General features: G+C 39.8%; 1 protein-coding gene across 1 annotated transcript; it reads right to left on the reverse strand.

Annotated features, from left to right (window-relative positions):
- Nucleotides 1–6772: 6772 nt before the first annotated feature.
- LOC114458204 (sphingomyelin phosphodiesterase 2-like) lies at nt 6773–14895 on the reverse strand. Its single transcript, XM_028440542.1, is given in 12 exon segments — nt 6773–6998; nt 7001–7220; nt 7222–7320; nt 7906–8082; nt 8189–8293; nt 9690–9822; nt 9912–9994; nt 10087–10176; nt 11680–11773; nt 14369–14445; nt 14554–14650; nt 14774–14895. Coding segments are annotated over 12 exon segments (1293 nt in total). The 5' UTR covers nt 14824–14895; the 3' UTR covers nt 6773–6930.
- Between the last annotated feature and the right edge of the window lie 1081 nt (nt 14896–15976).

A 15976-nucleotide genomic window follows, 5' to 3' on the forward strand; every position in this document is an offset into this window, starting at 1 on the left:
GGTAGACTCACACACACACACAGAGACACAAAGTCCACACACTAACCAAACACACAAAGTCCAAACACACAGAACATATTGTTGTTGTGTTAAACTACAGAAGATAAACCTGGATCATTTACACTAAGTATTAATCTAGTGTTCACTCATGTATCTGTCCTCTACTATTCAACTAATAAAATAAAGTGTGTTACATACAAACTGCTTAATGTGTTTATCTGAACTGAACACACACGCACACACGCGCGCACACACACGCACGTGCACACATACACACATGTACACACACACATACACGTACACACGCACACACACACATGCGCACACACATACACACACACGCACCCACATACACATGCACACACACATACACACACACATACACACATGCACACACACGCGCGCACACACACACGCACGCATACACACACACACGTGCACACATACACACATGTACACACACACATACACGTACACACGCACACACACACATGCGCACACACATACACACACACGCACCCACATACACATGCACACACACACACACGCACACACACATACACACACCCACCTATACACACATGCACACATACACACAAATACACACACACATACACACACGCGCACCCACACACACACACACATGCGCGCGCGCACACATACACACACACACACATACACACACATACACACACACACCTATACACACATGCACACATACACACACGCGCACACACACATACACACACCCACACACACGCGCACACACACCTATACACAAATACACACACACACACACATGCGCACACACACATACACGCGCACACACACACCTATACACAAATACACACACACGCGCACACACACCTATACACACATACACACAAATACACACACACACACATAGATTCTGAAAATGCTAGACAACCATTTATACAGTTGCACAGTAAATATCAGCATTAAAATATCAACTTAATAAAACTGTTATCTGAAAAGCTATCCAGAGCACTTATGTATGTTAAACAGACATACTTTGAATTTGGGGATAAACACAAAATATTGGCCAGGCAATTAGGAAAAAGAGAAAGTGATAAGGTCACTTCACACACAATCAGGGCCATCTCTGGTTTATTAACTAACTCTCATAAAGAAATCAATAATGCTGTTGGACAATTTTATGAACAGTTCTATACCTCTCGTACGGCTCCTGGTGAAGTTACACAAACATTTTTAGAGGAGTGTAATCTAACCAACTCTCTCAGTGAAGGGAAGGCACCACTAGATGCAGAGCTTACAAACATGGAACTGAGCAATACTATTTGAGTAATCGATCGATAGCTTGTCCAGAATTCTTCAAGCATTTTGGCATAAAAGACAGTCTCACACTTTATCTCATGAAAACATGTGCAGGCACGATAGAGATGATAGGCAGAGAGGCCGTGGGATTCCAAGTTGAGGCAGTTAATGGTGGTTTATCTCTGAACCTCCCACCTCTAATCGAATGCAGTGAGCTAGCTGTTAACAGGAGCGAAATACCAACACCAGAAGTAGCACTTGCACATAGCCACTTGATGCACATTGCCCCTCTCATCCCAAAGCTGGATCACAATGCTGGAATGACAGTCCTGCTGGGTCACGACATGATTCAAGTGCACAAAGTAAGGGAGTATGTGAATGGTGCACAAAATGCGCCCTACGCTCAACGTTTGGACTTAGCCTGGGTTATTGTAGGCGAAGCATGTATCGTTCCATCAGGATGAAGACACCAATTGGATTGCTCCTCTGCCATTTAAGACGCCTCGTCCTCCACTTTCCGAACAACAAAGACCAAGCAAACGTCCTGCCTAAGCTTTTTGCCATGAACTCTAAACAGGAATCCTGAAGTGAAGCAGCAATTCAGTGATTTCAAGGATAAGCTTTTCAAAAACGCACCCCCATCAGTGAAGAAACAGAGTCCTGGTATCTGCCCATCTTCGGAGTCTACCACCCCGAAGAAGCCTGGTCAGATACCACATTGTATTTGACTCGAGTTCTCAGCAACAAGGTGTTTTCCTAAATTCAGTGCTGCTCACAGGTCCTGACCTAAAACACACCCTGTTTGGCGTACTGTTGAGGTTTAGGAAAGAAGCCCGTCGCAATCACAGCTGACATCCAACAATGTTTTATGGATTTCTTGTGAAGCCTGATCACATAGACTATCTAAAATTCCTTTGGCACAAAGACAATGATTTGCGCCAAGAGGTGCTAGAATACCGCATGTGTGTTCATGTTTTTGGAAATAGCCCATCTCCGGCCGTGGCTATTTATTGTCTCCGAAAAGCTGCTCAGAAAGGCAAGTCAAAGTTTGGAATAGACATAACATGGTTTGGGAAAAGGAATTTCTACGTGGATGACGGACTTATCTCCCTTTCCACAGAGTCTGAAGCTATAAACCTACTTAAGCGAACGTGTGCATCCCTGGCTGAATCCAATCTAAAGCTTCACAAATTTGCCTCAAACAGTGTCACAGTCATGCCAGCCTTTGACCCCGAATAACTGGCCACAAACATCAAGGATTTAAGTTTCGATGATGAATTGCTGCCACCACAGCGAAGTCTTGGTCTCTCCTGGGACATAAACTCAGACTCATTCACATTCAAAGTGGCCATAACGGACAAGCCTTACACACGTTGTGGTGTGTTATCTGTCATTAATAGTATCTTTGACCCATTGGGACTGGCAGCACCAGTGACAATTCAAGGCAGAATGATACTACAAGAATTAGCCAGTGACAACCAAGAGTGGGACACCCCTCTTCCCGAGAATCATGGGAAAAATGGAGAATGTCGTTACAAGATCAGAGCAGTCTTCATGTGCCACGCTGCTATGTGTCATCTTCACTTTCTGAATCTACCTACACAGAACTATGCATCTTTTCTGATGCTTCCAGCTGGGCTGTGGGAGCAGTTACCTATCTGAGAACCGTCTCTGAGCAAGGTCAGAGTGAAGTAGGGTTTGTAATGGCAAAATCGAAGTTAGCGCCAGTACCTGAGCCTAGAACTATGTGGAGCTGTTCTCGCAGTCGAGGTAGCAGAGCTTGTACTGGAAGAACTGGACCACAAGCCAGATGCTGTGAAATTTTACTGACAGTAAAGTTGTACTTGGATACATCAGCAACAACACAAAACGCTTCTATGTGTATGTGCACAATCGCTTTCAATGCATTCACCAGACAACAACCCCTGAACAGTGGCGTTATATCTCTTCAGAGCAAAATCCAGCTGATCTAGCAACAAGGTCAGTACCTCCAAATCAACTGATGGACAGTTTGTGGTTCAAGGGACCATCATTTCTGTACAAGCCCCTCGAACCTGAGATATATAAGCCATTCAAGCTGGTAGATCCTGACGATGATGTGGAGGTTAGGAAAATTACCACACTGACAACGCGCATTGAGAACCAGGGGCTCACATCCAAGAAATATCAACACTTGTCAACATGGAGCTCCCTTCTCAGAGCCATCTCTTTCTTGGTTCATCAAGCACGCTCTCACACGTCAACAAACTCATCAGTCGACGCTTGTAAAGGATGGCATCACTGTACAAAGCCACGCACGCCAGCAGAGTTGGAGGTAGCCAAAAGGCTCATCCTTGAGTCTGTTCAAAGAGATGCTTATCCTGATGAATACACATCAATTCAAACAAACATGGAACTTTCCAATTTAAGCAAAATCCTGAGTCTTGATCCCTACATGGATGGCAGTCTTATCAGAGTTGGGGGACGCCTTGGACAAACCTCACTCAAGCCAGAGTTAAATAATCCACTCATTCTTCCAAGAAAACACCATGTCACAAAGCTGTTAGCCAGACATTATCACATGGAGGTAAAGCATCAAGGATGACAGTTTACAGAAGAAGCCATAAGACCAGCTGGCTTCTGGATTGTTGCTGGCAAAATAATTATGACATCAATCATTTACCACTGTGTGACCTGTCGAAAGCTTAGAGGTAAACAGCAACAGCAAAAATGGTTGACCTTCCTCCTGAAAGGCTTGACACATCTCCACCTTTTTCCTACGTCGGACTGGATGTATTTGGTCCATGAACAGTTGTTAGTCGTCGCACAAGAGGTGGTGCAGTGGAGAGCAAAAGGTGGGTTATTCTGTTTACGTGTATGAGTACTAGAGGTGTCCACATTGAAGTCATCGAGTCACTGGACACAGCTGTGTGAATGCCCTGAGGAGATTATTTGCAATCAGACGTCCGGCAAAGCAATTCTTGTCAGATAGAGGTACCAACTTTGTCGCAGCCAGTTTGGAACTTGGCATGAATCAACCTGATGAGAAGACAACAAAAATCCTCCCCTATCTTCATAGTAATGACTGCACATGGAAGTTTAATCCTCCACATGCCTCTCACATGGGAGGTATCTGGGAGAGGACGATTGGTGTCACTCGAAAAATACTGGACTCTATGCTTCTGCAGAACAAACACAGTTGTCCGACTCATGAAGTACTGTGCCCTTTGATGGCTGAGGTTTTGTTCATAATCAATGCGAGATTGCTGGTCCCAGTTTCATCTGACCCCTCATCACCATTTCTGCTTTCACCTGCAATGCTTCTGACGCAAAAACCGCCTGTACTTCCTCCACCAAGAGAGTTCGTTGGAAAAGACTTGTTCAAAGTCAATGGAAAAATGTACAGGCCCTCGCCAATGAGTTTTGGAGTCGCTGGAGAGACGAATACATCTGCACCCTTCACTCAAGACGAAAGTGGCACAAGACCTGCTGCAACCTGCAACCTGGAGATATTGTGCTCCTGAAGCAATCGCAAGCCGCCCGAAATGAATGGCCAATAGCTATGGTCACCTCAACATTCCCCAGCAGTGATGGTAAGGTGCGCAAGATTGAGGTGAGGATATCATTCCAGGGAACCGCAAAGACTTTTCTGCGGCCCATCTCTGAAGTCATTCTTCTCCTTGAGAATGACCAGTAATGAGTAAAGTATTCAAGTAGTGGCATTATCATGCCAGATGGGGAGTGTTCTGTCCTGCAGGTTAATAAATAGTTTAATTTGTTTCTTAAAAATAGTTGATTATAATTGTTGTCTTCCAGTTTTAGTTTGTAATGTTAAAAGCACAAATGCACATTAATATTACCCAAAGGTGTATTTTATTTTGAAGAGGCTTGTAAGAGTTGCAAGGTATCATGGGTAATAAACCTGCCAGCTAGCGTCAGTGTGGAGTGTAATGGTGGATAGATGTGAACATACAGCTACATCTTCCTGGTTTAAAGTTCTTCTACACTTCAGAAAGCAATGGCTGTGAGTATATACTTTGTTTAAGAGCTAAAGTAACCTGATTGTATAACTTTTAGATACTTTATGTGTGTTTAAAGAGTTCGTTTTTGTGGCTTGAAAATACTGCTATTAGATTGTATTGCCATGCAAAAAACGCCATCTTGTGGTACATAATGGAACAGCAGAAATATTGTTGTTACTTTTTACATCTTGTAAGCATGTCTACATGATATTGCATTTGTTTAATGGTTTAGTAGTGATTTAAATGTTTATATTTTTGCAAGAAGACCAAGTGGTTAATTGTGTACATTTTATTTTGTGTTTTCCTTTATTGCAGTTTCACTCGTAATAGCATGAGTCTTCATGTCACAAGGTTTTGTGAATAAAGGGAGCAAGACGCTCTGAACCTGGCTCGTAAATTCGAGTTTGGCTTGCTTTTTATCTGCGTTAACATACTGGGCGTATACAACACGTAGTGAGAATAGTACAGTTACGTTTTATGGGCTTTTTGTTTTATTAAAGGCTCAGTAAGTGTGATTAGTTGTAATTGAACTTTAGTCATTTAGGATGTAATTTTAATTGATTTCAGGGGGAAAATAATAATTGTAATTGGAAAAAATGCTGGTCAACATAATCAATTTAGTTGTAATTGAACATGGATAATTGAAGTCATAATTGTAAGTTTGGCAGAAGTATGCGTAACTGTATAAAGTGAGGCTGTAGTCAACAGTGCATTACCAGGTTATGGTCCTCATCCATCCGTCCCTCAGTCACTCCTTTGGTTATGACAGCGAGCGCAGATCAAACCTGATGCTGCTGGATGACAGAACTCTAGTGTTTATAGCAGGAAACCTGCTTGTACTGCTGCAAGTTCACACCAAGGAGCAGAGATACCTGCGTTCCTGCAGTGGAGAAGGAATAGGTGCTATCACAGTAAGCTGATCTCCTGACACACTGACGATGTTATCATGCATACTCTGCTCAACAAATGTATATTTAACAAAGTACCTGTAATGCAGGCCACTTCCAGTCTTCTGTCCCCAGTTTTCTGACCAGCTTCTTTTGTTGTGACTAATATTAATCACATGATATCTTTATGTGTTTGTGTGTAGGCTCATCCCAGTAATGAGTACTTTGTCATAGCTGAGAAGGAAAACCAGCCTCTCATACTCGCTATGAATATCCCTCATTGAGACTCTACCACATCATCGAGGTAACATGATACATAATATCTATTAAGGCATTTTTTGCATTTTTTGGAGTAATGTTCTGTGTTGTATTTCTGGAGTTGTATTTCTGTTGTCGTTTTGCTTGTTTGTTAGTACTGTGGGTTTGCGCAGTTATTTGTTGGTGTTTTTCATTTTCTGTAATTTGTATATTATTTTGAGTCATTTTGTGTATTTTGTTGTTTTAAAGGGCTGGATTTGGCCCCCGGACCTTGAGTTTGACACCTGATCTAGCAGCTACTACATGTCAAAGCCTGTGTCCTGCGCACTGCTTTCAGAAATGCCCACAGTTCTCATACATTCTTTAGTCTAGTTCCCAGATACAGATCACATTCAGATCACTTTAAATCAGTCTTGAATATACAGTATATGTATTTTTTTTTTTCTAAAAGCTTCTTCTGATTTACCTCACAGCAGTGTTATTATACCTCAGGGTAGAGGGCACTGCAGGACATTGTGAGGCTGAGCCAAAGGAAACCCCCGGAGCCTCTCCTGCGATGCCCCACACACAGCCTCATCTGGTCCTCGGCCCCCTGCAGACACTTCAGCTCGATGGTGTAAAACACGTAGAGCAGGGAGGTGGTGAGCAGGATGGCGAAGCACAGCAGGGCCAGGAGGTAGAAGGAGGTTTTAGGGAAAGGCTGCTCCGCTCCCAGAGCCAACCAGGGCACTGCAGCTATGGCCAGCTGCAGCAGCAGCAGAGCCAGGCCCATCACCCCCGGTACGTGCTGCTGTGTAGCGCATCCTCTCAGTGCAGTGAAGGCCTACTTTCACTTCTGTACGCGCCTCAGTCACTATGTTAACCAACTCTGCCAGCTTCTCTGGGAACAGAACAGAAGAGCTGTTAGGGCGCTCAGCAATGAAGAACGAAGTCTCCTTTCGTATTATTTTACCCTATTGATTAGGATAGAGTTTAAATTTGTATACAGTTAAGAGGACATCGTCAGGAAAAATAAGGAAACACTTTAAAATGCCTAAAAGTTTACCTTAAGGTTAATTGGTTTTTATTTTACTAGTATCACATCCTTATTTCTTCTGTAATATATTGTAATCGTAGACATTTAAATAAATAGTAAAATACTACCATTTTGGAAATTCGTAGTATAGGCCCTATGTGTTTGATTAACAAAATGTGTTTTATTTCAGTGAACAACAAAGCTAAGCTCCTTAGGAATTTGGAGGTCAACCAAACACCAGCTACAACAGGCATTACAGTTTCTAACCCATTTTTAATCTTCGACACATGCTACACTGGCTCCTTAAATAACCTGGTGGAAGTGGGAATGTTACTATTAACTCGTTGTGTTTGTCCTGTGATGTCCGCAGGAAATCTGTGCAATGCAGATCTAATAAATGCGTCTACACACTGTAAAGAGCAATAACTGAGAAATTAGCAAAACTAACCTTTGGTGAAATCCTGATGCTTAGTTTCTTTGTCCCCCCACTCTCATCTGGCTGATGAGACTTTAGCCTCAGGGTGGACGTGAGCGCCTCGTGGTCAGAGTACGGGAAAGGATGATTGGGGACGCTTCCTTTCGTGACGGACATTGCATCGCAATGAATGTCAATTTTGGAAGAACCCTTATGAAAAGAAGAAAAATGGTACAATGTTGATACAATGATGACGATGTGTACTATTGTGGACACGGAGAGAAACAAATGTTAAGAACTCTGCGCTGTCACCTACTTTGAATAGAATGTAGTCGATACGAATTCCCGTCTTAAAAGGGCCAAGCTCCTTTTTATTGATGAACGGATTGTTAGCGATCAGAGTCACTCCATCCTCACACCCCTGCAGCAGGAAACACAACAACTTCAATCAAGGTACATGCACTGATGATCAAATGTAGTAAATTACTTAAATAAATTAAGTGCTTCAAAACACTCTTTTTCCTGGGAGCACAAATAAATTACCTAAATATTAGTGTACATTTTTGTTTATTACATCTGTTGCTATGCAATGTGTATGTATGTTTTGAACAAAATGTTGTTGTGATACAGTATTTATATGACAATGACAATTAAGGATTATTGATGGATTGATTGTGTGCATGCAATTGTTATCAGGGTCAGTGTAAAATATTAAATGAACCCGCAGCAAAATTTAGACCCCGTCTTTTTTGTACCTTTTATATAAGGGGGGGTCACATCCTGTGCCACAGAACATGGACCACGACAAGTCAAAGTGTCTAATAAAGGCACTTTATGTTCACACTGTAAGACTTAACGCTCAAATCCAGTTTTTTTGCCCCTTTGCGACCTGTATCTGATCTTTTTATGGCAGTCTGAACGACCCAAATCTGATTTTTTCAAATGCGACCCAGGTAACTTGGATATGTAGTCCTAAATCCAAAACGTATCCGATCTTTTGCCATGCGACTGCAGTGTGAACAGTCTATATTGACGTCATAATTAATAGCTGGAGCAGTGAGTGGTGCGCTGCAGGCTGTGCTGTCCTCTGCTGGACAGGTTTGGAGCATCCACTATTATTGAATCATACTTTTTCTGCACAAGAACACAGATTATCCTTATATTTTATACTTGAATTATGTAAAAAGATCCACTGTCTCTTGCGCGCAGTGTGCACCGACATATAAACTGGTATCCCAAAACTGCATTTGACATTTTTACAGTTATACGGAGATCAATCACAAACAATGCCATATTTATGTCACATTCCTGGCCCCTTTTTGAAGAACATGCACTTTGAACCAGTTATAACTCAGGAGTTTATCTATAATAAATTAAAAAAAATCACTACCTGGTATATTTTGTTTTCATTGTTCATATTTAGTTATGTTGTTGAAATTGCTAAGATTATGCGATCATTTCAGGGCAGGGTTTGGGTCCATATTATATAGAGGGAGTGCATATTAGACTGGGTAAAATGACAGGGTCCACACTCCCAGCTGAAAAATGTAAACAAACTTGGACATGAATTCACAAGAAATACGTTATCTTCATCTTAAAATAATGTATAAATATTATGAAGGTAGTGACAAATGAACGCCAATTAGAGGTGACATTTTTTTTTGAGAAATTAATGAAAATTAAATACAAAAGAGGAAACGCAACAGTGCAAAGCAATCGAAAATAAATACAGTAAAAAGTGAAAAATGAAAAACAGTGAAACAGTCACATAAACTCTTGTGGATGCAAATAAAAAGTTATTTGGTGTGTATACATACAGCATAGAGTGTCGTTTCTAAATAAGAGTCTTTCAGGGCTGTGTAAGACCTCAGTAGTCTGTTGCCGAGGTCCTGTGGGTGCATGTTCAGGTCGCCACCAACAATCACCAAATCAGCTCCAGCAGATGTGTGGCTAGAAGACACAGGAAGCACCATATTTATCAAAGGGACCCTTTTTAAAACAAATTATAATCAAATGTGTGATTGTTAAAAGCAGAGTACCGAATGAACTGCTGCAGCTCCCAGGCCTGGACCACTCTGTGAGGTAGGTACGAGTCCTTCTCTCTGCAGTATTCTGCGTGCAACTAAAACCAAGAAATGCGCAACATACTCATCTATGAGCAAGAATAATTTACCAACAAATAGGGGAAAAAAACCTGATGTACAAACAGCGTACATGTGTGACGTAGACGTGTGCGGTCCGGCCACCGATTGTTAATATGACCATTCCTACAGCTTTGCCTCCAAACCAGTCTCCATGATGAGCCTGAAGAAAAACCGTTATTTAACATTATTCAACACTATTTGTGTGTTTGAAAACAAATTATGCGAACAATGTGAACTTCATAACCAAAGGAATAAAGCAAACTTTACTACAACCAATACTACTGTTGTCATTAGTGTGGGTATTTTATTAAGTAGTTTTCAAGTGACAAAGAAGGAACTATACAGTCTGCAATGGTACATATGACAAATATAATATTTATTATATCATTATATAATTATAATATAAAAAAGGGTGTCTTGATCCAACATTGATAATCAAATATTGGTCCAAAACCTGCAAAAAAACAAGTATGGGATTCTATCTGCCTGCATCTAAAATGTTCGATACAGAATTGAACGTAAATTGCAGAATGTGCTTTTGTTTAAGTTAAACTACTGGTTATTTTGCGCTTTAAAAAAAAAATCTTGTTTTTCTGTTTTATTGGCTCTATTAAAGTTGTTTTTAGCATCTTCTAATTTTTTTTTTTTTTAACTATATTTGTTATTCTTTTCAATTATTGAATATTCTAATGTTTAAGGTTAAAAAACAATAATCTATGTAACCCATTGGTTAATAATAAAGGGATCATTTTTTTCTCCATACTGTTGATTCCCGCCAATATCGCATCGAATCAATATCAGTATCGGCCAATACACAAGGCTGTAATACACACACATGAAAAATATGCCTTTATTTTTTTGGGGAAAATACGGTACTATTTTCCTTTTATTTTTCATTGTCAAAAGAATCCCTTGACAAACCATTCAAAACAATGCAATTTAACTAAAAATAAATCTTGAATGAAATAAATAAAGGAACAATACATATGAAGAAGAAGCCTATTAATTTAAATTCTGGTTCTATAGTAAACAATGCAAAACTGCACAATAGTTCTTTTTCTTTTTAAAAATGCAACTGAACATGTATTTTGTGCCTTAACAATTGGACTTTAAAAAAAAAAAAAAAAGGAATTTCACTGTATTTACGTCAGATATTTTTTTGAAACAGTAGAGGGCGTTGGAAACCCAGTGGTCGGTTGGCATGCAGCTATTCTAGCAGTGAAGAAGAGATGTTATGCTAGCAGACAGAGCTAATAGAAAAATGTGACTTTTACAGATATTCACGTAATATTATAGATATTCTTTCAGTGCTAAAGGGGTAACAAATCATTTATGAACATGTTTAAGAGTAGAAAGCGGCCAGAAAGAGAGTAGTAGGAGATTCCGCCCGCCGCCAACACTTCTGGACAAGAGGAGGATATATCTCTGCTGTTTAAAAAAAGTACTGCAATTAAATTTTCACAGTATCGTGAACTGTGATACCTATGAATCGATTTTTAACTGCCTTACAATTCATCGTTACATCCCTAACATATATCATATCAGAAATGAAAAAGGACACCCCAACTCATAAGGGGCACAATTTAATTGATACAAAAAATGCTAATATTTTCCCCAATTCTTCCTTTTCCCAGTTTTGAGGATCTTGATTTTCCGAACTCACCATGTACGGATAGCCATTGAGCGAGTACCGATACAGAAACGTGTCATGGATTCTGTACTTAGTGAAAACAGCCAGTCCACTGCCTATTACCCCACTAGCAAGAGCAAAACAAAGGACACAAGTCAATAATATTTACTGTTTTATTCCACAAAATAGCCTCTTATGTAATGTACATTAAAGCTGCTCGGTACAATATGATATATTTTCAATCAAATAAAGACATATTGTTGGCCACCAAAAACTCTACCAAAGTGACTTTCCAACACAAATACTGGAGGATGTTTGTTTCGGGGTTTCAAGCAGAAGATCTGAATCCAGCCGAAATTGAATGTCTCGCGGAGTGAGGTGATATCATAGGGAATACTAGGAACAAACTACAACAAAAATGCTGTCGAGAAATGGGGGTTCGATCCCAGTCTATACCCGTCTATGTTCGAAATGTCCTTGGGCAAGACACTGAACCTAAATTCCTCCCATTGTCGACTAGCGCCTTGCATGTCAGTCCATTGGTGTGTGAATGTGAGCGCGAATGGGCTGATATTGTGAAGTGCTTTGGGGACTACATCTGTGGTTCTAAAGCGTTATAAATATATATATATATATATATATATATATAATATATATATATATAGTATTAGGGATGTAACGATTAATCGTAAGGCAGTTAAAAATCGATTCATAGGTATCACGGTTGATATCGATTTTCTGAAAATTGAATCGCAGTACTTTTTTTCCACAAGTGTAGGCTGCGGGCGGAGTCTGCTAATACTTTCTTTCTGGCCGCCTTCTACTCTTAAATATGTTAATAAATGATTCATTACCCCTTTAGCACCGAAAGAATATCTGTAATATTACTTGAATATCTGTAAAAGTCACGTTTTTCTATTAGCTTTGTCTGCTAGCATAGCTTCTCTTCTTCACGGCAAGATATCTGCATGCCAACCGACCACTGGGTTACCAGCGCCCTCTGCTGGTCCAAACAAATATGACGTAAATCAGTGCAATCACGTTTTTTTTTTTTTAAAGTCCAATTGATAAGGCACAAAATACATGTTCAGTTGCACTTTTAAAAGAAAAAGAACTATTATGCAGTTTTGCATTGTTTATTATAGAACCAGAATTTAAATTAATAGGCTTCATTTTCATTTGTATTATTCCTTTATTTATTTCATTCAAGATTTATTTTTAGTTAAATTGCATTGTTTTGAATTGTTTATCAAGGAATTCTTTTGACAATTAAAAATAAAAAGAAAATAGTAGAGTATTTGTCTACAGTCCCATTTTGTAAAATAAATCGTGAGAGAATCGTATCGTGAACCCAGTATCGTGATTCGAATCGTATCGGGAGTTGAGTGAATCGTTACATCCCTAATATACATATATCAAGTCCACACAAGTAATCACCATAAGAATGAAGGAAAATCCATCGACGGGACTCCACAGTAGGGCTGAACGATTTTGGAAAATAATCTAATTGTGATTTTTTTCCCCTCAATATTGCGATTGTGATTTAATATGCGATTATTTTTTCAAGGGCCTCTTATCATGTATTTTTCAATTAACACAAGGAATGAATCAATCTGTTTCATAATAAACAATTTTAAATGTATTTAATCTTTAAAGCACAGATTACAACAATAAATCAAACAAATCCGTGGCTTTACCTCATCAACATATCTAACGAACTTCTCTCTGAGAAGTTAGTCTTGTACAGGACAGTACAAGACAGGACAAAAAAAATAAAAATAAAATAAAAATTGCAGCCTTTGCGATTAAAAAATTGCGTTTTATGATGTTGCGATAATATCGCAAATGCAATTAATTGTTCAGCCTTACTGCACAAAACTTTTCCAACAATGTAAACCACATGTGTCAAACTCAAGGCCCGGGAGCCAAATTCGGCCCGCAGGAGAAAATTAAAATGACAGCGAACCCATGACTCATTGTGTAAATCACCAAATAATTCAGTTGTAAATTTCTCACTACCTCCAAATACACAATTTCAATGAAACTGCACATTTTTCCAGGGCTCACAGTTTTCCCATGCCTATATCACATGATTTCAGTCATTTTTTTTCTGAAATCCAAAAATTTTCCTTAAATTATTTTCCAAAATTTGCCCAAATTAAATAAAATTGGTCACAAAATCAAGGAAATGCTAGATTCTGCAGGAACTGATATCTGTCACTTATTGCTTGGATACTGGTGCCTAACATACTTTAAAAACTATTATACATGGAAGTCCAAACTAGGGCACATGAATGATAAAATTGCTTGTTTTGCAGCCCACTTGAGATTAGGCTGGTCCGTATTTGGCCCCTGAACAAAAAGGAGTTCGACACCCCTGATCATTGTAAACAACCCGAGTGCTTACAATAGAGATCACAAAAACTTTCGAGCTGCAATTTTACCCTTTTTACATCTTTTTTTCAAGTAAATATGTTCGATTTATTGATTTACTAAACCGTATAATTGTCCCGAGTAGCTTCAAGCAATTATTTGTACAAATGTGTAACTGACAGAGTAGATGTTAGGAAACTCTCCAAATGTTGTAATTAATCAGGCTTGTGGCTTGGTATGCAGGTTAAGAAATAATTAAGCAGCAAAACTGTAATCCACTGACAGCACCAGAAAAATCAAAGCGCCATTCATGCATAAATATACAGTATTTCACTACACGTATGACTACCTTTTGAAGTAGTGAGAGTGAGGATGAGTGTAGGAGAGTTTATTTTTTAAGAAGAGGAAATCTTTCTCACTCCAAACCTAAAAAAAAAAAAGCAGAAAGCAAAAACATTTTCAAATTATTATTATTTTGTGTGCAACATGTAATGCACTGAATGAACAAATGCAACAATGAGGAGTTCCTCCAACCTCTTGCAGTAAGACGATGTCATGCTTCTCTATACTTAACATCTCTCCAATCATGACATACCGCTGTTGACAGTGTTTACTCATGTAGCGGATTCCCCTGCAAAAAGAAACAAAAAAAAAACAAGAAAGGATTAGTATTTTGTTTTTATTCATGGATGTATGTTTGAAGATAAAATCAACACAATGTAGGATTCATTCAACACAAACAAGGATCACTGACCAGCAGTTTAGAGAGAAGACTCGGACAATGTCAGAGTCTGTGGGATCCATGTCGACCGATCAGTGGATCAGAGAAGGAGGGTTTTGGAGAACTTCAATTCTGCAGGACCACAAAAAAAAAAAGTTACAATTACGTCTTAAATTACAATGATTACGGTGATGGGAATTTTTTTCAATTACAATTCAAATTCAATTTCCAATCAGAATCCTTTGATTGTCGCTGTTCCTCTTTCAGAAGCACGACGAAATTAAAAAATAGCAGCTCTCGTAAAAGAAACAGTGCAAACAGCAGAAAGAGAAAAAATTTTGGTAGTGCAAAGGTGATTAGTGTAAATAACATTGAATTAAAGTCTGTAAAACTGCAAAAAAAAAAAAAAATAGTGCAGGACATGAAAATCTTAAAAAAAAAAAAACTGTACAGTAGGGGTATATACAAGACAAGAGGGACATTAAAACAGCAGATTCGGGGTTTGAGGCGTTCAGGGCAACAACAGCTCTTGGGTAGAAACTGTTTTTTTTAGTCTGTTTTTGTCTTTATTGCCCTGAAACGCCTCCCTGGGGGTAGAAGTTGGAAAAGGTGGTGACCGGGGCTCACTCGTGACAGAGGTGTTGTATATATCTTCCAGGTAGGGCCGGGACAACGCGTCGACGTAATCGATGACGTCGACGCAAAATGTGCGCGCCGATGTGTCGTCCGACCAAAACAAAGATGGCACCGCCGGAGAATAACTAACGCGAGTTGTTCGTCCGAGTTTCATAAGTGCAAGGCAGTGAAGAGACGCACTCGTTCGTCGAAGGTAGCTGTTCCCTGACCCTCGTCCTTTATTCCGGGTGTGACCACACGGCAGCTCGTCGACGGGACAAGAAGGAAACACTCGCCGTGACATCAGCAGCAGCAACAGCAGCCGCACGCGCTCACACCAGTGTGATCCACTAGTAGTCCGTACTGATTTGTAAATTAAACACAATGTATGTTTGCTATACACATAGGCATCTATTGGAGTTTTATCTTTTATTTTTCCCTTAAACTTCCTAAAGGACAACACACACACACGAGTATGAGCATGTTAGAAGAGCGTGTCCTACAGCGGAGCGATGCACTCCCTTTTACTTTCGCAGCGGACGCTGCCGTTTGATTCACCTGCAGAGCTTTGTGTGTGCGTGCACCACAAGTGTGGTTGCGCGCACGAGTCACGACAAGTGT

The sequence above is a fragment of the Gouania willdenowi genome (assembly GCF_900634775.1).
Source record: "Gouania willdenowi chromosome 24 unlocalized genomic scaffold, fGouWil2.1 scaffold_320_arrow_ctg1, whole genome shotgun sequence".
Lineage (NCBI taxonomy): Eukaryota > Metazoa > Chordata > Actinopteri > Blenniiformes > Gobiesocidae > Gouania > Gouania willdenowi.